Source organism: Thamnophis elegans, chromosome 2 (assembly GCF_009769535.1).
Source record: "Thamnophis elegans isolate rThaEle1 chromosome 2, rThaEle1.pri, whole genome shotgun sequence".
Lineage (NCBI taxonomy): Eukaryota > Metazoa > Chordata > Lepidosauria > Squamata > Colubridae > Thamnophis > Thamnophis elegans.
The window spans coordinates 106,407,292-106,434,833 of NC_045542.1; the positions used below are offsets into that span (position 1 = coordinate 106,407,292).

Genomic DNA, 27,542 nt, shown 5'->3' on the forward strand with positions numbered 1-27,542 from the left:
TATTTGTCTATGCAGGATTGCCCGTTTTAAATGATGATTGACATTGAAACAAAAATAATTTAATATGTTTTTAAAAGACAATCATTAGAAAGTGCTGCTTGTTGCTAGTATTTTAAAAAATCCCATTTATCCAAACTTACCTTTAAGCACGTATTGCTCCTTATAAACTAAATATACAATGTACAATAGATAACAAGAAACTGTATGGGAAAAGGTTTATCTTCTAAGTGAATGAATATAAGAAAAATTTAAAAATCAATCCAGTTACAAACTGAGTGTCTTTCTTTCAGGAAGAAACAGTTCAACTGAGGTATTTGTCAAAGTTTCACATTGTCTTCTAAGAACTTTAAATGACGAGCCTTCATACTATAAGATGTGTACTTTTCTCCCATGAGCTTCCGCAAACATAGCTATTTAAAAGGAGGGAAAAACATATTGTAATTCAAACAAGAATAGTTCCTTTTAGCAGAGATTATATGCAAGACTGATTTCTATTAAATCCACAGATAACTAGGGCACATATTTGGGAAATTGCCCAATTAAAAATTCATAAAACACTGAGTTTGATGGCAACACAAATATGGTAATAGTGGAAAACACTAAGACATGTTAATGGAGAATATGTGCAGCTAGGGTTGAAATATTGGCATCTTGGTTTATAAGCTTATTCACTAAGCTTATAAACATTCACTGCCAAATTAAGTAATATCAGTGCTTTGGCACAAGGGAATTGGGTTTGCAGAGTTTGTACCTTGCCCTACCTACCTTGATCTGTCTAATTTGGTTGGCTGTATTCTTTCATCTTGATTGTTCCTGCCTATCTTGCTGGAATAGTTTGTAGATTGGGTTTATTTCTTTGAGTCTGTTATTTCTGATCTATTTTATCAGAATTCCAGGTTTCTAGGAATTATTTTACATTCTTCAATTTGCATTTAAAATGATATTTTATATTTGTTCTGTCAAAAAAAACATACCTCTCTTTTCTGTTCATCCTCTTCTTCCATTGCATAATAAACTTTTTCTAGCAGCTTTATCCCAATTCCTTGAACTACATCTGCTCTTAAAATCTCAACCAATCGCCTAATATTCTGGGGACCAGACTTGACATCTAATAAAATAATAAAATACATTATATTTTGAATTTTATTTCTGGCAACTAGATAAAGCCAATTATAATTGCAGAGATTTCAAACATTTTCATTTTAATTCAGATCAATACTCTGGAGATTCTCAGATTTTATTCAGCATTCTATTCCAAATAATCAGAATTGATGCTACTATCATTTCCACAGATAGAATACGTTAAACAGAACCTTTAAAATGGAAATTGCTTTTCTTCTGACAATGAATGTTTTATTTGTAATACTAGAGTAGAAAATCTAATTTCTACATCACAGTTTCAAGCATAACATACAGACCTGAAGGAAGCTCTTGTAACTGAAATTTATCAGGTTCTTCAGCTGCTTTCCCATGTAAGATCAGTGTATCCCTATATTTCCTATTTAGCCTGAACTGTGAGTCAGGTGTTGGCATTGCAAATTGTGAATAATTTTCAATATTATCCATTTTTAGTGTTTGCGTCATCAACTGTAGCAAGTCATTCATTTCATTACTTTTTCTGCAAAACAAGAAGATACTTCAGCATACTCCAAATCATACACAATGAGAGAATTTTAAGGATGAACTATTTGAACTTAGTATAGTACACAGAATTGTGTAAGGTATGGTTTAAGTCTTATTTTCCAAAAGGGTTTTGTCATTTTTCTCTTCCTGCTCCAGAATGAGGAATGGGTTGGAGATAAACCAAAAGGGAGCAAGACAAGAATAAAAGATTTCACAAAACCATATGGTTGTCCTCAACTTATAACGGCCTGGAATTTCAGCCATACAACATTGTGGTTATAGGCTGAAGCTCCATGTGACAGGACACAATTTTACAATGTTTTTATGACAGTCATAAAGTAAGTCATTGTCATTAAGCATATTATATAGCCATTAAATAAACCACGCCGGAGTCCAGCAAAAATGTTACAAATCATGGTTATGTCACTGCAAGATGCCACAACCTATTGTAAATGAGAGCCAATTGCCAAGCATCTGAACTGCAATCACATGATCAGGTGGGCACGGGAGTCATAACTTCAAGGGTGGATCATAAGGAGCTTTTTACAATCGGATGTTTGACAAATGACTCACATTTATGATGGTTGCAGTGTCCAAGAGTCATGTGATCGCCTTTTGTGACCTTCTGACAAGCAAAGTCAATGGGGAAACCAGATTAATTTAACAACCATGTTACTAATTTAACAACTGCGGTGATTCACTTAACCACTGTGGCAAAAAAGTCATAAAATGGGGCAAAACTCACTTAACAAATTTCTCACTTAGCAACATAAATGTTGGGCTCAATTGTGGTCGTAAGTTGAGGACTACCAGTCCCTGCACATATATCGGGTTTAGGAATATTTGTCTGTTGGCTGGATCAAAGAGACTTATGCAGAAAACTACAAATTTCCAAATTCTCTTCAAAAACTTTACAAATGGGAGAGTGGAAGCTTCAAGTTCTCACTAAGATAATGTGAAAAAGATGCAGAATATTCTGATTACCGAGATTGTTTTAAAAACTATAAAAAGAATGTGAATTTGTATAGTGTGGATTTTCACAGTAATTTTAAAGGAAGCTTTGACACAGCTCTAGCATTTTTATAAGTGGGAATAGTGAATTATTTCCATCATCCGTTTCAATTTTTTGTGTGCTGCTTTCAACCCAGTTATTTTTAGTTTATACTTTCCTTTTAAAAGGATATCTTAAAATAGTTAATACTGAGGAGGTTTTTATTCCACAGTACAATACTTCCTAAACTTGGCTATTGATGTTTTTTTATTGGGTCTTGAACTAGGGACATACATATCTATATCACATATGTCTACAGATACACAAGTGCATTCAGTGACTGACTATGGCTTAATATCCACAATGGACTTATCATACAATACACTAATGGTTTACAAACAGCAATAGTTGTATTTATATAATAAACAAGCTATATACTGCATGTGATTAACATGTGTGAACCACTACATACAGAAAACACCCACCTTTCTTTACAATCTCCATCTGATTTTTCTGTAGAGCTTGTAGAAGAGCTCAGTTCATCCTCAGTGCAACAACCAATTAAGCTTTTCTTCTGTTGGGGACAATTTTTCAAGTACAAAAAAACAGAGAGAACCATTATAGGCATAATTGAATAGAAAATTCTCTTTCTTGCTGCTCGGTGAAAGAGCAATGTGAATTTAGTTCCATTTACGTTTCTAATAAAATACTTTTATAGAGGATAGTACATGAAAGCATAGCAAATTAGAAGCTACTTTCAATGATGATAATGTTTCTATAAGTATCCTACAAAAGGACGCATCAGAACCCCCCTCGGGGAAACTCCTACTTGAGGAAGTCCCTAAAGTCTATGCTGTGAGCTACTTCTGCAACATTCTTCTGCAAAAGGATGCTTTCATCAATGCAGAAGAATTAAACTACTTATATATACAAAGGAGGATAAGGACCCAAGGCAGCCCTTAGAATAACAGCATCCTTGTGAGGTGTATTGGGCTGAGAGAATCACCTAACTAGTTTTCATGCTTACTAAAGGCCTATAAAATAAGTCACAATTTCCTATGAAGGAGATATATTATGTATTTTTGCAAGCTACTTTGATTCACAGGGAAATTATGATCATTGAGGATTTGGGATCCAGATTGGTCTGTTGGAAATAGATTGTATGAGGCTCTGAAATCTGTTCTACTCAAGCATGCCTTTGATGACATTTGTCTAATATTTCTTTTATGACTTTAGTATCTCCGGTACACCATCCCTTTTCTCTTTGGACAAAAGGTAGGAATTACCACTTTCTGGCCCTGTGAAAACCAAATATTTGAATATAAAGTTTTTGTGATGGTCGGGTGGAGGGGGGATAACAATAGGTCTCCTGAAATGCTTAAGATTTGTTCAAGTGCTCTGAGATTCATAGTCCATTTACCAAGGTCCTGGTCCTCAACTGAACCAATCTCCAGATGCGCTGTGGATCAGACATGTTTTGCCACGAAAGGTAGCACGTTGTCTTCAACCCAACATGGAGGTTTGGCTGCTCCTTTCATCAGCTAATGCTCTTCTTTTAATATTGGCTGTGGTAGTCATATTATACATTAGCAGAAGTTTTAGAAGCTCAAAGTTGGTTATGCTATGGGCAACTCCAAAAAGCTCATATTGCTTTTTAATGCTTCTTCTATCCAAACATCCTGAATTACTTAACCCCAACAATTCACCTACCTCCCCCATCCTGAGACTGGCATCTCTGGTGAGTTGTACTTGGTACAAGGGTCACAGCTCCATTTCATTGGAAAAAGCTTCAAAGACAGCAGTCCCCAACCTTTTTGGCACCAGTTTTGTGGAAGACAATTTTTTCATGGACGGGGGCGGGGAGCGGGCAACCTAGATCCCTCACATGCAGAGTTTACAGTAGTATTTGTGCTCCTATGAGAATCTAATGCCTGATGATCTGAGGTGGAACTGAGGCATGGTGTTAGCACAAAGGAGCGGCTGCAAATATAGATGAAGCACTTGCCTTACAATTCTAAGCCCTTTCTTCAAACTTAGTGGGAGGAAGATATGCCCTGCCTCTGCTATAAAAAATGGCAGATTTCCCCAAATAATTGTTTTTCTTCAGAAGTATAATAATCTAAGCAGTAGAATGTTTAGAGGTAATCGTCTAAGTAGTAGAAATTCCATGTATTGATGGCTGACACATACCTTTTTAAATATTTTACAATGTTGTAAATTGTTAATATACTTAACATATGACAACTACTTACCTTATCAGTGCTTGGTTCTGAAGTAAACTGAGCAATCTGAATAGAACTGTCTTCCTTTGCAAGTTTTGTTTCTGTCGATGCATTATAAGACATTCGTCTTACAGAAGGCCCTGAAAAGGACCAATGAATAGTATGTATAGTTTATTCTTATTTTGCTTAATACATGTGCTATTATGACAGCAGGATCAAATGCTTGATAAACTAAAATAGACCTTCCTTCAGTTCAGTTTAACATTCAGTCATGTACAAGATATTTGTCCTGCCTTTCCTCTAGGAATTCAAAGAAGTGTATAATCCTTTTTTTCTCCTACAGCAACTCTGAGGTAGGTTGGACTGAAAAAATTGACTATCTCAGTGTTACGTATTGAGTTTCCATGACTGGAGGAGGATTTGAATTTGGGTTCCCTCCATGATACTGTATCTTAATCATTACATCTTAATCCCTCAATCCCTTCCACCTTCTTGTTGATACTTTTCCAAGTATAATGAAGAGGAAGTTTAGTTTCCAACTCCTGTAGATGTGATCATTGTGGCGAGCCACAAAGTATGCATTTCCCAGAAAGCAAATTGATAAAAATGAAAAGGAAGGGAATTTGTCAAAGAACACGGTACCAAAGACAACATATCCAAAACACCAACTTATTGTTCAAAGACATGCCTACTTCCAGTCAGCAGATCAGGCTAGTACAGTAAGTGAAGTAGCCCAGAAAATAAAGGTAGAGGCCTTATGTCCCTCTCACTATTACAATATAACAGAATATTCACTTTACAGAGGGCAAATTGATGAAGCCCACAAAGAGGTAAAATACAGCACCAACATGAAACAAATAAATTTACACAAAAATATCCACATTCCAGAAGAACACAGCAGAAATAAGATTATCCCATCATTTCCCATATTATTCATACAATAAGATATTCCCACCCCCACCCCCACACACATACACATTTTTAGACTCAATGATGTTCCTTCCTCCTTGTCATGGTACTTTTTTCTCTGGGTGGTTGTAAATCTCTTTAAAACATTGAGTGTAAACTATCCAATATTTTTATTTTCCAAGATTTCTGCATGCCAGATCCCCATTTAAGTTTTCAGTTAAATTAAGGCACCTTAAGTAATAACTGCAGAGACAGAAAGAGACCAAAAGGTGCCAAGAAATGTATTTGTGGGAATAATTTTTTCTGTTACAGTAAGCCCCCGAGAGAATTTTTTTTACTGAAAATTTGTCATAGATAAGGTGTGTGCATCTATGTGAATATAAGAAAGTAAAATGTAAAATAGAAGGAGGCAAAGAAAACAAACAAACCACCAGATAAACAATCAAGCAATAAACAAAAGCTTAATCAAGGAACTGCCAAGGAAGAAAACAAACACCTCACCAATCCTGACAGGACAAGCTATTATATAAAAACAGAGAACAAACCACATTCTCTTCTAGCACTGAGAGACCATTAGATTGCTACCAAGCCAACCACCAAGCTCAGAGAGCTCCAAGGACTTCACAACAAAGACAAGTATTACCAGAAGGAAGCATGTCTTCTTGGCATTGCTTTAATCTTCTCCTTTCTCGAGCTGATAATGGCCGATCCTTTGAAAGGAGATAAAGTAAAAAACAGTAAACTCTGTAACTTTTTATTGATCATAGAAATTAAAAATTTACAATAATAGGTCATTAGACATTTCTTTGTATTTATTCTATAAAACTCATGAAGCCACTTTAAAGAAGTACACTGCTCTATTACTTTGTAATCCCATTTTAAATACCATATTTTTGGAGTATAAGACGCACCTTTCCCCCCCCCAAAAAAGAGGGTGAAAATCTGGCTGCATCTTATACACTGAATACAGCATTTTTGGCCTCGCAAAACCCCACCCCGTGCATCTCGTTTTTTGAAAAAATGGACGCGCAGAGGGCCTGTGAGGCCTGCAAAGTGCTCCTGGGGTTGGGGAGGGCAAAAACGAGTGAAAAATGGACCGCTTTTTTCACAAAAACAGGGCTGTTTTGTCCTTCCAAGCCACCAGGAGCACTCTGCAGGCCTTCCAAACTCTCTGCACACCATGTTTTTGCAAAAAAAAAAAATGCGCCCTTTTTCGCTTCCCAAACCCCCCACTCGTCACATTTTTGCCCTTCCCGCCCCCAGGACCACATTGCAGGCCTCCCAAACTCTTTGCATGCCCCTTTTTCACAAAAATCGGGGTGTGCAGAGGGTTTGGGAGGCCTGCAGAGTGCTCCTGGGGCCCGGGGAGGGCAAAAACCTTTATTTCAAATTTACCTCTTCAAAATCTTGGTATGTCTTATACTCCGCTGCATCTTATAGTCTGAAAAATACGGCAGTTCTACACAGTTCTGGCAATGTTACATCAGATTGGCATATAAAATGAGAACATTCAAATTGAGTAGTTTCTTAAAAAAGGACATGTTGTACATAAAGATATTTGGTACAAACCTTGGAATGTTCTACTTCAAAGCTTTTTGACTTTTTCAGAACGATTGCAGCACACTGATGGTCTATGTTAACTTCTTTTGTCTTTACAGCAGGCAAAGCGGGCAGTTGCCGAGCACCAAGTGCTGCAATCTTAACAAGGAGAAATTGTGCCTTTATAAAAGGTTTCTTCCCAAAAAAACGGGTACAGTATGAGAGTTGCATTCACTCAAGAATGAGTGGAAGGACTCCACAAGGACAGGTCTAGTGACTGTGCTGGTACCCATTCAACATGACCAATACAGGATATTTCCAGTAATATTTCAGTAACATCTGGAGGACCACAGAACATCCAGCCATGAAGTTAATTCCCAACTTATTAATATTCAAATAGCACTTCTATTTCATATTTCACATGGATAGAATAGAGTATCAAACATCCAGATAAAATAGAGTATCATATATCCCAGACAACACATTATATATTTATCATTCCAGTAAAGTCAAATGTTCTGCCAGTTAGTTCATTACAACATATGCTACAAATTAACATCAGCTTTTATACTGAAATGTGCTAACGTATAAAATAAAGCTTTTTAAACTGAACTTTAAATTGAATATACTTGGTTAATATAAATATCTATGGAAACTAATGGTGGGGTTTTTTTATTTTTAAAAGATTTAAACAATTGTTCCCCGCCTCCCCACGGATGCATGTGTCCCTCCCCTTCACCCATTTTTGGCTTCCAGGTGGGTGCAGGTGGCCTTCCATGCCCAAAATGGGGCGTGGGGGGGGACCTCACATGGCACCCCTACACTCTGTTTTGGCTTCCAGGTTGTGCAGGAGGCTTTTCAGGCCCAAAACGGGGCATGGGGAGGGGCTCACACAGTGCCCCCATGCCCCCATTTTGGGTTTCAGGTTGGTGCAGGTGGCTTTCCATACCCAACAAGAGGCACGGGGGAGCATGTGCATGCACTCAAACCTCCAAAATGTAATGCGAGCACCCCTCGCACATGCACCTCATCCCCCACGCATGTGTGCGCATCCCCCACATGCACTCTGCCCACACACATGTGCGGCAGAGACTTGAAAACCAGCTAGCTGGCAGTAGGCATGCGCACATGTGCACCGGAGCTGGGATGGGGCGGTGGCTGGCATGCCCACAGAGAGGGCTCAGTGTGCCACCTGTGGTATGCATCACAGTTCTAGTATCTCGGATGCCTCAGAAGATGAAAATGCTGCTGGTCAAAACTATGTTATTCTAACTATAAATTTTGTCGCTAAGTTACCAACTGGTCCAAAGTCAATATCCCTGCTTTCACCCATTTTTTTTCAATATCATTATCTTTTTTCCAATTTTTAATGTTGGATTTCCTCATATTTAGCATGGGGGAAAGTATTGAATCTGTTTTTATTGAACATTCCATTCCATAGCTTTGTAACTAATATAACTGTTTCCACAGATATTAGTGTTCTACTGAATTTAGACCCTAATATTGTCCTAATCTTTACCTTGTCTAAGCAGATCTCAAACTGTTCCTGCTTCTTATGTCGTCGCTGTCGTGACAAGGAAGGCTCTTGAACTGATCCTTGAGGCCGAAAACAAGGAGTGCTTATAGGCAGAATGGGATCTTTAGCTTCTCCTGAGTTTTCACAGGAGGCTTCACTCTACAAATATATATATATATATATTTATACACACACTTTACAATACTTGAATTCATACTGTCCAGAATCAAGTTTATACACTTAGTTCAAAAGTGTTAACAGAAAGCCAAAAATATTTTTATTTTAATCAAAATTAAATTCACTTAAGTACTGAAGAAAATCCTGTCATCGTACTTTTAAATAAATCATTGGCATAATTATATTTGTGTTGCAGACCACAAATTTCAAATACTTACCAAAATTTCTCCAGGATCAATCGGTACTAGCAGTTTCTCAGTACAGTCCAGATTCTGGAAAGAGAGTTTGCTGTATTTTCATGAATACCCACTATTATAACATTAAATAGAATGTTATATAAGCATTAGGAAACTGGAAGAGCAACATTTCCATTATTGAAGGAAGTAAAATAACTATTAGCTAGGCACTAAACACAAAATCTGGACACTTAAACTAATACTGTATCATTTACCTAAGGCTAAACTAATAAGTAAAGAAATGACAAACTACCCTAGAAGATGTCAATGATAAACTTTTTTGTAATATTGCAAGGAAAACTACTGTATGTGAATATCCTATATGGTATGTTTTAATCTAACATACTTCTGATTAATTCCAGCAAATATTCCAAGATCTGGAAGGTGTAGTTTTGGGAAAAATAGGAGAAGAATGAGTATTATGTATTGTATATTTGTTGCCTTTCATTATTTATAAAAATTAACAAGGTGCGACAAAGATATAAAATTTAAATTTCCATATTTTTTGGAGTATAAGACACACCAAGGTTTTGAAGAGGCAATTTTTTAAAAAAGGTAGGTAGGTAGATAGAGGGATAGAGAGAGAAAGAGAGAGAAATACAGTAGGGAGGGAGGGAGGGAGGGAGAGAGAGAGAGAGAGAGAGAAATAGAGAGAAATAGAGAAATACAGTAGCTAGGTAGGTAAGGAGAGAGAGGGAGTAGGTAGGTTGGTAGGTAGAGGGATAAAGAGAGAGAAATAGACAGAGAAATACAGTAGGTAGGTAGGTAGGGAGAGAGAGAGAGAGAAATAGAGAGAGATAGAGAGAGATAGAGAAATACAGTAGGTAGGAAGAGAGAGAGAGAGAGAGTAGGTAGGTTGGTAGGTAGAGGGATAGAGAGAGAGAAAGAGAGAGAAATACAGTAGATAGGTAGGGAGAGAGTAGGTAGGTAGGTACGTAGGTAGGCAGATTGAGGGGGGGAGAGAGAAATACAATAGGTAGGGAGAGAGAGTAAGTAGATGTTGCGTTTTTTAATCATGTACTGTGTTATATGTAAAAGTCTGTCCCCCCTTCCCTTTTGATTGTGAGCCGCCCTGAGTCCCTCCAGGGAAAAGGGCGGCATATAAATAAACAATCTAAATCTAAATCTAAGTAGGTAGATAGAGGGAGGGAGGGAGGGAGGAATATAGTAGGTAGGTAGGAAGAGAGAGAGAGAGAGTAGGTAGGTAGGTAGATGTTTCCAGGTGAATTTATCCATGTGCTGGGAAGAAAATCACTGACAAGCTGCAGCACCTAAGACTTTGTTTCTGCTGGCACAGCACTTGATCAATGTAATTCTCATCAATCAGTTAAATAGCTTTCCAAAAGGAAAAAAAAAGGTTTTGCACTCTGCAAACCTCCCAAAACCGGCCCCATTTTTGTTTTAAAAGGCATGAATAGCTTTGGGGGGAGGGGACTTGCAGAGTGCTCCTGGTGGTGGAGGGGCTAAAAATGAGCAAAAAGGGCCTGTTTTTCGTGAAAACAGGCCCATTTTTTGTCAAAAAAATTGCATGCATAGCCTTATGGAGGTTTATAGAGTGCTGCTGGGGGGGGCAAAAAACGGCCGGTTTTTTTGCTCATTTTTGCCCTCCCCAGCCCCCAAGAGCTCTCTGAAAGCCTCCATGAGGGTATGCACAGCCATTTTGGTGAAGGGGGTGGGAGTTTGGGAGTCAAAAAATGCTATATTCGATGTATAACCCGCACCCAGATTTCAGCCTCTTTTTTGAGGAAAAAAGGTGCGTCTTATACTCCGAAAAATACAGTAGGTTTATTTGTTTAAGTTCAGTTTGCCTATTTTAGGAAAATTGTGCAAAGGTCCTTATCAACCTCAATAGTTCTAAGCCCCAAAATCTGATCACAAAAGGTTCAGAAATCTTTAGATCTGAATTGCATTGAAATAAGTGCATAAGTATTCATTTAATAGTCCTCTAAAGGTAAATAGTACAGCACAATTCTTTTACCTAGAAAAACAGCTATCACTTTCACAAAAATGATATTATCTGATAGAAATTAAAATGAAATTAAATGCTGAGAGTAGATTTGGGAAGGCAAAGACAAAATACTTGACTTTTCAGCAAAAAAATCTGAGGTTGAGTAGAAAAAGTCTAATCGGAAGAGATGCTAAGGGAGAGGTGAATGCACAATTTGCAAGCTAATAATAATTAGCTATCTTAATAATTCTCAAGTCCTTAGTTAGAGTTGAATTATTAAATTTCTACTAGTCTTAGACTGGGAATCTAACTGTAACTTACCTATCCATAAACCATAACAATAAAGCAACATTTGCCTATCACAGGTCCTTGGGAAGGACTTGCTTGGTGGATAAAAATGCCATATCCAGTTTAAACATCTGGCCAATTATGTGACAAAACATAGTATATTTATGCTGCCCACATATTTGTATAGCAATAAATTTCTAAAAAAAAAAAATCCCAATCAATGGACACAATTAATAAATATAGTATTAAACAGCGTTACTACATTAACAATGAATCATAAAAAAATCCGAGACTACCAAAGCACCAATATGTCTTATGTTCTGTGTCCCTCAAACACTTTTGTGCTCTAGAAGAAATCTGCACTGCTTTACCTAAGAAGAAAAAGAGCTGTTTCAATAGAGAAAACCAACTAATAGTACAGGATAAACTTATGTCACCAGGTCATGACACAAGCTTAGCACTAGGAGTTACTGAAACAGCAGAAAACAGCATTTCAGAGTTCAATCACATTTTCAACAGATTTGCAGGCAGTCCTTGACTTAAGACCACAACTGAGCCCAATGTTTCTGTTGCTAAGCAAGACAGTTAAGTGAGTTTTATCCCAATTTATGATGTTTCTTGCCATAGCTGTTAAGTTAAATCATTGAAGAGCTTAAGTTAGTAACACAGTTGTTAAGTGAATCTGGCTTCCCCGTTGACTTTGTCAGAAGATCGCAAAAGATGATCACATGACCCCAGGATACTGCAACCATCATAAATACATGCTAGTTACCAAGCATCCAAATTCTGATCACATGAGCGTGGAATGCTGCCACATTCATAAGTGTGAAAAACAGTTATAAGTCACTTTTTTCAGTGCCATTGTAACTTTGAACATAAAGAAATGATCGTAAGTCAAAGACTGCCTGTACATCTTCTAATTCGATCATATTCACATACACATATACATATATGAAACTGAAAATAATTACTTTATTGCTTACACATGAAATCTTTGAAATGGGTTGCAGAACGTTCGTAGTGTCATCACCATTATCTGTCTCCTTAGCATCTACATCTCCAGTTTTGGAGCAAGTCTTTGACATTTTCAGTAAATTTTCTTCCTCTAGTTCTGGGCCATTTTTTGCTTTTTCAGGCTGTGCTTCATTGGGAATATGTACATTTTCAGATTCTTTATGTTCTACTAATTGTTTGGTTGCAGAGTTTTTCTTTTCCAGTGAAACAATAAGTATATCAACTTTGCTCATTGTTGCCAAAGAGGCATCTAAGCTATTCAAACCATTTTTGCTGTTGTCTTCAGGTTCAGGTGCTAGTTTCTTTGAAGAGGAAACTTCAAATGTTTTATTATTGATTAAACATTTATCTTCATTCTGTAATATCAAGAAGTACAATTAAATCACCAATTCTATTAAACTAGATTATTTATATTAAACGTAAGCATAAAATTACGGTAATCTATTTTGATTTGACTTGATCCAGCTATGAGATTTTGCATGGGAATGGATGGAGGACTGGGGAAAGATATGACATGTTTTCCTAGAATGGTATAATACAGGACTGGCTTAGCCAACAACAATAACAAAAGATCTCTTAGTCATATGAGAAGTGCACAAATGATGGAAAAGGTCAGTCATATAGAAGCCAGGATGTAGCCTGCTTAATATTTCTTGCAATAGCCTTAGTTGGTGTGGAAGTGGGTTTCCCTGTCCTTATTTACAGGATGCATTGAAGGCTCTGTAGGTCCAAGACACATGAAAAGCCAATATCTTCAATCTATGTTGGTTCAGGTCTTTCAATCAGGTACCTGACCAAATATGCAAAAGATGGGATATGGTATTTCAATTTATTAATCTTACATTATAAGACTATTACAGTATTACTGTAACAACATGTTATGATGGGGCAGGTATAAGAACTTAAGACAAGAAGAATATATTGGAATTACTTATTAATTCCAACTCTCTCCCTGTTTTATCAAGCGATCACTAAGGGGTCTGACTCTGATTGTCATGAAGTAGCACCAGAAAGTATATCTATTTTTTTCTCTCATATTATTTCCCCATTCCCATCTTCCACAACATAGCTATAGTTATTACATGACTACTATTAGAAGCATTGTACCACCTGTTATTGTTTATTTTACGCAACTCTTTATAGAACTCAATATTTACATTAAATTTTCCATATTCCTGCAAAGGAAATCATCAGATACCATTCTGGCTGAAAATAAGATATTGTAACATGCACTGTAAAAAACAAAAAGGTATTCTATCTTCTACTAATTTAGGGGTTCTCCAAAGATTAATTTTACTATTCTAGAGTAGACCCATGCCTTTTAGGGGTAAACCACTTTGTGAAGAACAAGAGACTAATTTCATTTTTGAGTGGCATATCAGGGCCTGAACTTTGAACAGTGTATTAGCACAGGAAAAGGAACAAGGTAGAAACTGAGCAAAATTTAAATTTATTTTAAATGGAAGCAGTTAATTCATTAGTCTCCATGGTTTTCAGAATGTTCTTCAGTGACATGTAAATTTCAATTCAGTGGCAATTTCTGTAGGTTTGGTGATACCCAACACTTTAGGGCAACTGACACTGTACCTCCAATTGAGTAGAATTTAAATGGGTATGATTATGAGAGAAAAAAACAGATGGAAGTACTAAGAATTAATTGGTATTCTTCCTCCTTAATTTGAAACAAAATTTGTATTTTATTAAATTTGACCATGGGTGTTTTTTCTGCCCCATCCATTCTGGATACCGAGCGAAAATAATAACTTGCCCCATTGGACTTCTTTGAAAGTTCATTTGGAAGCTTCTGAAGTTCTGTAGTTTCTTTCTTTAATTCAGTTTTCTCTGAAGATTCCCAAGGTTTGGGTTCAGATACTTTCTTATGATTTTTAGATGTTTTTCTTTAAGGAAAAAGCAAGAAGATATGTTATCAGATTTACAAAATGTAGACTTTTTGCCAAAAAATAGTTTTTTCATATTTCTATGTATAGGTTGACTTTTCTGAAGACCTGAATGTGCAGCAATATGGATATTATTTTAGATACAAAACTGTTTCTCAAGTCATGAACATTTGTGAAATATGATTTAATTAGCCACCTTCAAGAATGTGTTGGTTAGATCAACAGGGCATCTAAATCCAACATCTCAAGAATGGCGAAAAATAAAAGTATTACTTCCCATGAAACCCCATCATTATTCTCATTTTCCCTGTAGCCCTTGGATTTATTTCCTGTACTGCAGTAGAGGTTTACCCTACTCTGCACCAAACTCGAGGGGCGGTCAATGAAGATTAACCTTTATTTTTCCTTTCCTTTCCTTTCACAGATAAACCTTTTTTCAATATTTAGTTGTTTGAAAACTTTTTATAAAATTCTGGGATGTGAAAATATTCCTCAAATTTGAAAATAGGTTTAGTTAGATCTTTGCATAACAAATAATTGAGGCACAACACAACAAGAAGTAAAAAGCACCAAGTATTTGAAATAATTATGAGCCAATGTGATATAGAATCAAACTGATGCTGAAGATATTATAGAGCCCCTGAAATAAACCCATACACTTTTTCTTAAGCCTTACACTATCACTCACTACATCACTGCCTTTTGTTAAGAGCTAGCTCTAGTACTGACTTAGTTGACCTTTGAATTAAACTGAATTCTAAGAAAATAACAATCAACTTGTAGACCAGACTAATTCCATATAAACACTGAGGGATTGAAGAGTTCCAAATAAGATAGGAGATGGCTTCTTCCCCAGTTACTATAGTTAACCTATGCCTGTGATGGTGAACCTATGACACACATGCTAGAGGAGGCACACAGAGCCCTCTCTGTGGGCATACGCACCATTGCCCCCTGTACGTCTGGGTTCCGTAACGCGCATGCGTGCCAACAAGTTGGTCCGGCGTGCATGCGCACATGGCCAGCTACTCTCTTCTGGGTTCCATCACATACATGCGCACTGGCCAGATGCTCTTCTCTCATGTGCGCAATGGAACCTAGAAAAGAGTGGCTGGCCATGCATGCATGCGCACTGTCGCTAGCTGCACTTCCAGGTTTCGTCAGCTGGCCAGCATGCATGCATATGACGTAACCTGGAAGTACAGCTGGGCACCGTGCACATGAGCACTGGCCACCTACACTCTTCCAGGTTTTGGTGCTCTGGCACACTCTCTCTCTTGGTTCGGCACTCATTGTCAAAAAGGTTAGCCACCACTGACCTATGCCATTCAATTTCTATCAGCTGATATTTCAAATTGATGGGGATACACAACTGATGCTTAGGTCACAAGCAAGACAGCAGCAAGGAAGTTGGCTTTTGGTTTCTCTGCATTTCTAATCCTTCACAAGGGTCTCAGCATCAGGACCTATAATATTAGACTGCTGCATATGGATGTGATCCAGTCTTCCAACAAGTCACTCCTATGCTCACTTTGGACTTGCATAAACTTTTGCTATTCTCAAACTCACCTGGAATAGCTATCTGAATCGCCGAAAGTTCCATATGAGCAGGAATCAGGGTTGGTGGCTACCACTAATACAGAAGGAGCTTTGATTTGGGCTATAACACAAACTAATTCTATCTCTGTCTCTCTCTGTCTCCCTGTTTGTATAATAAAAATAGGCTGTGTTTCCAAGTCAACCTTGTCTCAAGAATCCACTATCAAAGACAGTATATGAACTCCAGGATGGTGTAATACCAATTACACTAAACACTTTGCTTCAAATTATTTTTCATTTAAATATCTCTTACGCCTTTGTAGCTTCCAAAAACAGAGAGATTTGCTGCTTGATATACGGTTGCCTCAATATGTTCCTGACACTGGGTCTCTCCTCTGGCTTTTTACTAAGCATTGTTCTTATCAGTTCTTTCAACTGAGTGCTATAATCTTTTGGCATTGGTGGCAGCTGTTAAAAGAAAAACACAGAAGAAAAAAAGAGCTTGAAAAGCATTTGGAAGCTTCAGCTGATGCAGAATATGGTTGTAGCATGGAGAATTAATGGCGTTACTCAATGCATAAGACACCTCTGCTTTACAAGCTGCGTTGGCTTCCAGGTGCTTCAGATTGCAATTCAAAAACCTGGCATTTATTTTTAAGGCCTTGCATGGCTTGGGATTATTACTTTCAGGACCCGAATTATTTCTACTCATCCCACCCAGTTTGGCAGGAGCACATTCTGGGCCCAATCAGCTAAGGAGTGTCAACTGCTGAGAACCTTTTCTTCCATGGTGCCTACTCTGTGCAATATCGTTCCTACTAAAATTAGATCGGCTTCAACCCTGTTCACTTTGCACAAACCCTGAAAACAATTTTTGTGCCCAGGCCAGGGCCCCCAGATGTGTCATGGAGTCATTCTCTTGGTTGTGGCTGATGGTTTTCATTTTTTGTTTTGTTTTTTATGATGCTTGGCTAAGTATTTTTATTTTTATACTGTGCCTTCTATGTATTATATTTATTTTATTGTAAACTACCTGGAATATGTAAGGTAGATGTCCATATAAATTGAATGAAAGAATGAATAAAAATAAGTCATGATGGCATTTGGATGCTGCTTTCTTTTTTTTAGAATAACACTAACAATGTTTTATGATGGTGCTGAATAACAGGTACTTACAACTGGTTCTCGAAGTTCCAGACTTCCCAGCACACCCATGGTCACATAATTGTGATCTTGCCACCTGACAACCAGCTGGCAGTTATGACAGTTGCAGCATCCTGGTCATGTGATCACAATTTGCAACCTTCCCTGCCAGTTTCCCATAAGGAAAATTAATGGGGCAGCCAACAGGGAAAGTATCTCCCTTCCTGCAACAACCATTCCCAGACCCCACACTGCTCACACTGCACCTCGCTAACCCCTTGCACATCTCATTGACTTTGCTTGTTCGAAATCAGCAAGAACTTGTGAGGAGGTTCTTGCTTAAACACATGCAATCTTCACTTAATGACAGCAATGGAGAGTCATATGCTGTTGAGCTATATTACCACATCACTTAGCGATGGAAATTCCAGTCCCAATTACCCTAATTAACCAAGGACTACCTGCATAATTGCTAGGGAACCTAAGAGAAAACATGGGAAGATTTTCCTGAGATATACTCAAAGTCACTACTCAGGAAATTTAACAGATGCGACTATCAGATTAATTATATGTTCAAAATCTAAGCAACATGTAATATTAGTATTTGAAACAAACTGTTTTTGAAATAAATTGCTTTGTATGATACTACTACATTCATCCATGATAAATGTGTTTTGTGCCAACACAAAGAAAGCAACATTCATCAACTTACCCAATATTTGCTACCAATTGGTTATTTGGGAATATCCTTGAAATTGTTCATTGAAAAGGATAGCATTAGCCATATTTAGCAGCACACATTTCAATATGACTTGCAAGTGTTTTTATCCTCTATGTAGTTTTCTCACAATAACAAATTGTAAATTCTTTATGTGAAGGGAGCCTAGTAAATAGTAGATAAAAAATATACCTTTCCTTCAATAATTCGATAAACCAAGGAATTCATGTCTTTAGCATTAAAAGCATGCTTCAAGGTGGCCATTTCATATGCACAGCAACCCAAGGCCCAAACATCAGACTGTAAAAGCAAACAAATCACAATATTTATTTTAAAGCCATCCAAATAAAATCACATGAGGTACATGTTGCCTGCACAACCTATTTCACAGGTGTTCCTTAAATCAAATATCTTAAATCTGTCTTCTTGTGTAGTGAACTGACCAAAGTTTGCTAGAAATTGCTGTCAAACATTATTCTATCTACCTACCTACCTGGAGAGGACAATGCAGCTTTTGAAATTTCTGACGTGGTTCCCATTCCAATATATCAAATTGTCTATTTTTGTTCCCTCTAGTTCAGGGGTCCCAAACCCACAGACTGCTGCCCACTACTGGGCCGTGGCCTATTTATAACCAGGCCACGTGAGCAGCAGGCTGGCAGGATTGTGTGCACAGCTCCACTTGCAGTCAAGCTGTGTATGCATGCATACGCCAATGTTCCCTCTAAGCTGTGTGGCTGCATGGCCGCGCACCTGACAAGAAAACACCACACAGCAGTTTCCAACTGCCACGCAGTGATTTTTAATGTCACAGGCACAGCGTGATGTACAGGAGATCCAGAGAGAATACACTTCTCTGTCTGCCTTTCAAAGGAGAGGTAAGTATTGTCAAGTTGGAGCTTTGGGCTGATTTTATGTGGGGATTATTAAATCTTGGGAAAGGAAGGACGGTAGAAGGAACAGGGAGTCTTTCAGACTGGGGGCCTGCGTAGTTTTGCTGGTAGTGTAAGAAGCCAATTCCCTCTTAGAAAGCTGCAGTTGCACGAGTTCATCTGAGCAGTTGCTACCTTTACAGTATTTTGCATTCAGCTTCCCTGCACACATTCTTAGGATTTTTTGCAGGATTCAGACGTTCAACATCATCTTCCACTTGTTACTTTCCTGTATTTATAGGGGGGGCTTCTGCTCTCTCGTACCATTTCTCCAAAAGAAAAATCTACGAAGAGGGGGACAGACAGAATATTGCACCTGCCTTTTCCTTTTCCCTCTAGGAATTCAGTATCTAGAAGGGAAATAATCTTTTCCCCTTCCCCCTTCCTTCCAAGCTGAACTTCTAGCTTAGCTAAAGCTTTTTCTTTTGCTCCGTTCCTTGCGGTATTCCCTGTAGGGAAAGTAGAGCAACTTTCTGAAGGAACTTGGTGCACTGAACATTTATGGGTTGAGGGAGGGATGCCAGTTAGGTTTCTAAGTGGGAAATGAAAGGAATTGTGAAGAGGGATAAAGTCAACTGGAAGGCAGCACCCTCGATCCAATGTGGGTGAGAATTCCTCAGTCTTCATTTCAGAAGAGTCTCTGCAGGAGTCTCTCTTATCATATTGGAAACAATTTGATTCCCTTGCAGTCCACATAAAGGATGATAGCTACGGTCTTGGACACAGAAAACCAATAACATGCCAATTGGCAGCTGGATGGAAATTTTAACATGCAGAGACACTATGAAGTTGATGTGGCAGAGTAAAGGAATTCTACATGTTTTATGAAAAGAACAGTAGAAATTACACTGGACACTGCAATGGCTGTGTTAGCCGGTTGCAAAGGTTTACTAACTTTTGGGTATCAGTGAAGTTATAACAAACCCAGCAGTTTTCATAACTTTTGTCTAATTTGAGTGCAGAATAAATCATAGATGTTAGTATGCATAGGATATGTAACTGGCATTTGAAATACTGCTCAGTGGAATGAAATTATGTGCAATATTGTGTGTGCATTTCATATGTGTAATAGCTATTGAAGTCATATGTCACAATTAGAAGTTGCATCTTTACAAAACCTAAATGCAAATCAATTTTTCTCAGTACCTTGGGATATTTTTGATTTTATTTGTCATCCCCCCCCCCCCTTTCTTTCTTTATGTCATTTAACAGATTCTGTGACAAGTATGTGTACACATGACTTTGGGAGCAGTAAGACTGCAACAGCAGTTCTAGGTTGTGGTCTTGCAGTAGTATATAAAAATTGATGCAGAATTCATTTTATTTACTGAATTTGTACATTGCATTTCAAAATAGGTAGCTGTCTTTCATAAGTTGGCTGGGAGTAAAAAAATATACACTTTTAATTAAGCGGGTACCTTGAATAAACATAACTCTGAGTTTCAAAGTTTTTGATGTCTTGGATGACATCTGTGAAAAAAAATAAGGTACTCACTGCTGAGGCATGAACATGTGCCGCTCAAACACTATACTTTTCCGCGCACACTGAAAAAAAAAAATAGAGGGAACATTGGCGTACGCACATCGGTCTGCTACTTCAGTTGCCCGGTTCCCCTCTCCCTATCCCCAGGCTGTCAAGCTGCAAAGGGACTGCTGCTCTAGATAACTACCATACTTATAGATACAATATTTTTTAATACAATTCACTAGATTTATGAAAATAATGTAAAACGTTTTTCATAGAATCAAGATAGATACATTTGAAATAAATTGCAGGGAGTAGAATGGAAGGAATATCAGGAAGATTCATTAGAAATTAACAAATAGGATATATTTCAAATTGTTGCAATATGGAGCATTCAGTCTTCCAGACCTTCCACCAGTCCTTCTTCCAAAATATCCCATCCCATTTAACCTATCCAGCAATTTTTACTTTTCCCCTCAAAAGACAATCAACATTCTAGGTTCACTATGCATATTAAATTTCCTTAGCAGTTTCTGCAAAGTTGGGAATGTCTTTGCTTTTTCTTTGCAAAGTTTTTCTTTTTACTTGTTTTTGTTTTCTTGTTCTTGTTTTCTTGCTACACGTTTGTAGTTTCACTATAAACAGGTAGCTGCAAAAATTCAGAGGACCACAAGGATAGCAAAGAAATACAAATCATTGACTTTCTGCTGCAATATATTGGTTGTATGATTGCTGGCCGCCCACATAGGGTGTGTTTAACTGGCAATGCCTCATCTCAAGAACAATGTAGGCTGGTTACTTGAAGATAGAAACCTAACAGGATAAGTTCATTTATATGATATACTTTACCTTGTAATTGTAAGGCTTGTTAGAGAACAACTCAGGGCTCATATAGTAAGGAGTGCCAATTAGAGTACTAGCCATATCATGCTGATTATCCAGCACTCTGGCGATTCCCAGATCTCCCACTTTGATAATATTAGAACGTGTCAGGAAAACATTTTGAGTTTTGAGATCTCTATGCAGAATGTGCTTCTCATGCAAATACTGAAAAATAAAATATTAGAATTCACAAATAACATATCAAGTTTATTTCCCGCATGACAAAAAAAACCCAATTATTTAATAAACTATGAGCTCCTTGTAGAGGGAAGGGAATACATTAAATAAATCTGTCAAGCTGGGTAGCCATTATTACCAATCACATTTTGTTGACTCCTTAAATATTAATAAGATAATAAAAGTATATCAAGAATATATTCATTATTTTCTATGCTCATTACAAATATCCATGGAAACTAGCAATAGGCTTCCTAGAACACATTAGAAAATGATAAAACAACTAAAATAAATCGCTGCTAAAATTCAATGATACCAGAATTGTCTAGTAAAGGGAAGTGAGATACCTGCAGTGCCATAGCAATCTGAACAAGCCACTCCACCACTTGAGACTCAGGAAGAAGTTGTCCTTTCTGCTCTTTCAGTTTATGATATAAGTCCCCTCCTTCACAGAAGCCCATGACAATGTATAGCAAGCCATTATCTCCTTCCCAGGACTCTCTATAGGTGACTATGTTTGGATGCTTCAATTGTGACAAGAGCTGGGCTTCCTGCTCTGCTGCTTTTCTCTCACGGCTTGAGGCATGTTTAAGGTTCAGCCTTTTGATAACATACTGCAGAAACAAAAAAGTTTTATCTTTTTTTTTTTTTTAAAGAATATTACTGTAAATGAAAGAAATCTAAAGATAAACCACATGGGGCTGTTTTGTACAAACTTGGCTAACACTATTAAAATTACCACATGAGAAAAGAAATGAGTTTTTTAAAATAAAAATCCTCCCATCTGCAAAAGCAACATGTATGATGAAGGAGGAAGAGAAGGATGCAAGAAACAAATAAGTTTGAAACTGTATACTAAAAGTAATTGCTATGTAGCCTGATAATATACCGTATATACTCGAGTATAGGTCGATCCGAATATAAGCCGAGGCACCTAATTTTACCACAAAAAACTGGAAAAGTTATTGACTCGAGTATAAGCCTAGGGTGGGAAATGCAGCAGCTACCGGTAAATTTCAAAAATAAAAATAGATACCAATAATGTTTTTGAATATTTATTTCAAAGAAAAACAGTAAACTAGCTCTGTAAGTGGAAAAGAGGGTCAATAAAAACAATATGGTATCAACAATAACTTTAAAAGTACAAAAACCTTAGCTCATTCAGCAACCAAGCTAAAACACGAGTTAAAATCCTTCAAAACTCATAGGCTCATAATATACATTCTACCAGTGTCCTGCCTGTGCCCATTGAATATACAGCCTGTCCTGTGTCCATTAATTACAGCCTGCCATTGCCCATTGAATAACATATACAGCCTGCCTGTGCCCATTAAATATACAGTAGCCATTGTAAAAATTTGCTCTGGATAACAAATTATTATCACACAATACCGGTGTATTCAATGAAATACTTCACTCACCTCATCTCCATGCAGTTTAAATTCATCTCCCTGGAACACTAAGTTCTCTTTTTATTTGCTAAACTGTTGGACTCCTACAGTAGCATGCAGCTTCATTTTCAGACTTTGCTCTATTGAATGATGCCAAATAAAACTTAAAAAAGAGGAGATTTCTGCAAAGTTTGTCCAAATGTATGCATGTACAACATACCTGTGTTAAAAATTCTTCTCTGACACACACACACACACACACACACACACACACAAACACACTTATTTCTTGGTTATCCCAAAGGGCCACAAAAGCATCCCATTGCCACTGTTGCTTTCAGCATGTTACATTCCACCATGGATATCTTTAAAGAAAGAATTTGAAACTAATAAAGGATGTGCTGTCCAATTTCTTAAATGAATTATATTTGGTGTAAATAAAATGAACCCTGAAACAATTACGTTGGCCATTGATGTGTTTGACCCTTCCCTTGGGCTCAGCTTGGTCATCTCCTACAGCTATCAGTCTTTTGCATACGTGGATACCAAAAGAACAGTTTACAGATAATCCTTATTTAGTGAACATAACTGGGACTAGTATCTTGGTCATTAAATGGTTGTTAAATGAAACTGTGACTGGGCTGAGGATCCTATTCAGTTTTCCTTTGCTTTACAGGTCTTTTTCACCATCATTATAGCTGCAAACAAAACAATCACTAAACAAGGCAGCAGATACAAGGGGGTAATTCAGTCCACCTCATCCCTTTGTAAAACACCCCCCACCCCCAGCCGCTCTGTGAAACACCCCCCACCCCCAGCCGCTCCTCAGCCCCACCCGTTCCCAGACACCTGATGAGTCAGCACTACTTTCCCAGATGGGGACAGCGCACCCAACGCTTAGGTAGTCCGAGAAGAAGCGGGAAAGGGCCCCACTTCTTCTTCTTTCCACCCCACCTCCGCAGAAGGAAAACTCAAAGCATCACGGCGATCCCGGGAAAAAGAGGCGAGCCGGGGAGCGGCGGCATTTCTCTCTCTCTCCCTCTCTTTGCCGCGACCTGCTGCCGGCGGGCAACAAGGACGGCCACCCACGCCGCAGATCCACGTCCAGCAGGGAGGAGGAGGAGGGAAACCCACCCACCTGTCAGCCACGGGAGAAAGGAAGTCGGCGAGCGGAGGAAAAGACGGGGGAAAAGGAAGCTCGGCGGGTGAAATGCGGTCCCCGCCAGGATCTCACCTCGCCCTCTTAGCCTCCCCACCCTTGACACACATGCATGCACACGCACCCTCCGCCTAGCCCGCCAGAACATTCCCGGGTGGGAACAGCCGGGGGTGGGGGGAAGAGAGAGAGAGAGAGACGCGATCGCGTTCCCGGCAGTCCAGAGCAGGAGGCGCTTTTTTCCAAAAATAAACACCGTGGATCATCTATCTCAGTGTTTCTCCACCTTGGAGACTTGAAAGTGTGTGGACTTCAACTCCCAGAATTCTGGGAGTTGAAGTCCACATATTTTCAAGTCTTCAAGGTGGAGAAACACTGATCTATCTAATTAATATAATTAGTTATAATTAGTTGGGAGGGAAAAGCGCTTGGTGCAAAGAAGGACTTTCTTTCAACCAGCGGAACCCCCTGGCGCAATCGGGCTGCGATTGGCAGCCGTCCTTGCTACAATCCGCGCCGAGCTCTGATGAGGGGGAAATTAGATTCCGGCTGATGCGGCAGGGGCTGCGCTGGTGGGGACGGGTGGAGGGGATGGGACTTGGAGTCCTACCATCTTGGCGAGTGGGGAGTCTCATCCCGCCCCGCCCGTCCCCGCCAGCGCAGCCAGGCTGCGATCGGCGGCCGTCCTTGCTACAATCCGCGCCGCCCGCCTCATCAATGGGGTAAAGTCCTTACATCCAGCTCTGATGCGGGCGTAAGGAAAGTCCTCTCTTTCCCCCTCATCAGAACACAAGCCCGGGAAGCGAGTGGAAGTTCTCTGCGCGACTGAAACGGAAGCCACGGCAGGAGAGTGAGGCTGCTGCCGGCCATTTCACCTCGCGCAGAGAACTTCCACTGGGTCCCGAAATGGAGGAGAAAAAGGGGCGCCCCTTTTTCTCCTCCATTTGGGCAAATTTTTCACTGACTCGAGTATAAGCCGAGGCAGCTTTTTTCAGCCCAAAAAGTGGGCTGAAAAACTCGGCCTATACTCGAGTATATACGGTATGTCAACCTCTGTCAGAACTCTAGCCGTAGCATTATCCACTAGGCAAAATTTTACATTTTTCAAGGAAAGCAAATAATTTTTGCAAGTAGAAAATACAACACCTTAAAATAAAAGTAACTTTAGGATTATACAGTTAAATCTCCATTCAAGGAAAGGACTCTGTTAATACTGTATGTTAGCCAAAGGCATTTCTCACAGGCATATTCTCTCTAGGGACCAATAAATGTTCCAAGAACATCTCCACACTGCCAGCCTGATTCTTCAAAAATACATACTATATCACAAATCCCAGAATGACATGTCTGCCGACATACAGAACCTTCATTTAATTCACACTGCATTTAATTTAATCATTTAAATGACACTTGTTTAAAAAATTTCCTGTACTAAATTTGATATCCTTGTTTTAAATATATACTTTGGAAGTAGTGTAAAAAAGGTAAGACAATCCTCAGTTTTGAAATGTAATTCAATATTTTTTCGTGAATACTGGATGCCTTAGCATATGGCTTGTCTTTCAAACATCATGCTGGAAATGTAAAATTGATAAGGCACACTGAATGCATATAAGAAAGTTTATTTCACTGTTGCCATTTTTTTACTTTAAAATATTTGTTATTTTCTTTATAAGACCAGAAATCAATAAGGTTTTAAAGATGTAAGTGAATTGTTTAATGATTTATCAAAATCTTGGAATCTCTATATCAAGAATTGTGGACTGGTTTTCTTCTCCTTTAACACATATCAATTTTATATATTAGACATAAAATGAAAAAAAATCCTGATTATATTTTCAGATTATTAATAAGCTCTAACTTAGGTGTCATCTAAAGATATTTTTACTAATGTCCTGAATAAAATCTGTTCTTGCAAGAAAAATAACATTTTGGGATGAACAGAAAAATTATGGAACTTGGAAAGAGTCACCCTTCTTAGATAAATCTATTGAAGACTGAATGATGAGGATAGAATGGGGGAGAATTGTAGCTCGAAAGCAGAACCAACCAACAAACAAGCAGGGGTATCCTTGATAATAAATTTCAAAATGACAGGGAGGAATAGAATAGAATAGCAGAGTTAGAAATGATTTTGTAGGTCAAAATCTAGTCCAACCCTCTGCTGAAGCAGAAGACCTTATACCATTATTGACAGATGGCAGTCCAATCTTTTCTTTAAAACTTCCAGTTTTGGAGCATTTACAATTTCTGGAGGCAAGTTGTTCCACTGATTAATTGTTTTAACTGTCTGGAAATTTCTCCTTAGTTCTAGGTTGCTCCGATTAGTTTCCACCCATTGCTTCTTGTCTTGCCTTCAGGTGCTTTGAGGAATAGCTTAACACCCTCATCTTTGTGGCAATCCCTGAGATATTGGAACATTGCTATCAGGTCACTCCTAGTCCTTCTTTTCATTAAACTGTTGTTATTGTTAGTTGCCAAGTCGTGTCTGACCCATTGTGACCGCATGGGCAATGTTCCTCCAGGCCTTCCTGTTCTCCGAGGTGGCGCAGTGGTTAGGGTGCAGTACTGCAGGCCACTTCAGCTGACTGTTATCTGTAGTTCAGCGGTTCTAATCTCACCGGCTCAAGGTTGACTCAGCCTTCCATCCTTCAGAGGTGGGTGAAATGAGGACCCAGACTGTGGGGGCGATATGCTGACTCTGTAAACCGCTTAGAGAGGGCTGAAAGCCCTATGAAGCGGTATATAAATCTAACTGCTATTGCTATTCTCTACCATCCTCTGGAGTCCATTTAAGCACACGCTGACTGCTTCAGTGACTCTATCCAGCCACCTCATTTTCTGTTGTCCCGTTCTTCTTTTGCTCTCCGTCTTTCCCAGCTTTAGGCTCTTCTCCAGTGAGTCCTTCCTTCTCATTAAGTGGCCAAAGTATTTGAGGTTCATCTTCAGGATCTGGCCTTCTAAAGAGCACTCGGGGTTGATGTTCTCTAGGATTGACCGGTTTGATCGCCTTGCAGTCCTGAACTCTTCTTCAGCACCATAGTTCATTAAACTAGACATATCCAATTCCAGCAACTGTTCCTTATATGGTTTAGCCTCCAGTCCTCTAATCATCTTTGTTGCTCTTCTCTGCGCTCTTTCTAGAGTTTCCACATCTTTTTTTTTAATAGTGTGGTGACCAAAACTGGATGCAGCATTCCAAGTGTGGAAAGGATGGTTGATCCTATTTTCACACGGAGCAACGCCTGTTGCTGAAGGAAAGTTCCACTTTGTGGCGCGGAGTTGTTTTTTTAAATTCCCTTTTGGTCGGAGAGCAAAGCAACCAGCGATTCGCACGGGCCACCGTCCTCGCGAAGGCCTCCAGAGGCAGGCAGGGATTGTTCCCGTCCGTCCCCACCTCCTCGCAACACGCGTCCCGGACTCTCCGGAGTCCCTCTCCCAACAACCCCCTCCTTCCCCAGCCCGCCTTACCTGTTTGCCGTCATGCCGGTGCCGCACCAGGCTCACTTCCCCGTAGCTGCCCTTCCCCACAACCCGCAGAAAAGTGTACTCGATCAGGGGCATCTTCACGCGACCCCACACTCAGGTAGCCCGTTGAGAGCCGGGAGCGGGGGGACTCCGGGAGCCCCCATCCACCCCTTGCGAGGACGCTGCTACTGATGCCATAGAGATCACCAAACCTCGGAGTGCCATAGAGAGCACTACTTCCAGAACGTACAAAAGACAAAAAAACGTCCTTCTATTTTCTATGGTAATATTACTGTTGCTTGAGCGACCA

The 27,542-nt window shown here is 38.9% G+C and overlaps 1 protein-coding gene across 2 annotated transcripts; it reads right to left on the reverse strand.

Annotated features, from left to right (window-relative positions):
* Positions 1-43: 43 nt before the first annotated feature.
* NEK4 (NIMA related kinase 4) lies at positions 44-27,542 on the reverse strand. 2 transcript variants are annotated; one of them, XM_032209188.1, is made up of 16 exons: positions 27,236-27,542; positions 21,565-21,831; positions 21,008-21,205; positions 17,954-18,061; positions 16,214-16,368; positions 14,232-14,361; positions 12,433-12,819; positions 9,196-9,249; positions 8,804-8,959; positions 7,315-7,443; positions 6,389-6,455; positions 4,867-4,976; positions 3,100-3,188; positions 1,419-1,618; positions 975-1,108; positions 44-410 (listed from the first exon to the last, which is right to left on the reverse strand). In XM_032209188.1, exons 1-16 carry the CDS (start codon positions 27,326-27,328, stop codon positions 318-320), a joined length of 2,370 nt encoding a protein of 789 aa, XP_032065079.1. In that variant the 5' UTR covers positions 27,329-27,542; the 3' UTR covers positions 44-317. The 2 variants fall into 2 exon arrangements, with proteins under 2 accessions (XP_032065079.1, XP_032065078.1); XM_032209187.1 differs by having other exon boundaries at positions 12,421-12,819.

What these genes read in the sequence shown, in the direction of transcription:
- NEK4 (XM_032209187.1), bottom strand. Translation starts at nt 27,328, where the DNA reads ATGCCCCTGATCGAGTACACTTTTCTGCGGGTTGTGGGGAAGGGCAGC. An exon ending in TTTCATGTGTAAGCAATAAA is followed by an intron (nt 9,250 to 12,420) that starts GTAATTATTTTC and finishes CTCTCTTTCCAG; the next exon opens with AATCTGGACTGTACTGAGAA. An exon ending in TTGAAGTAGAACATTCCAAG is followed by an intron (nt 6,456 to 7,314) that starts GTTTGTACCAAA and finishes CTCCTTTCAAAG; the next exon opens with GATCGGCCATTATCAGCTCG.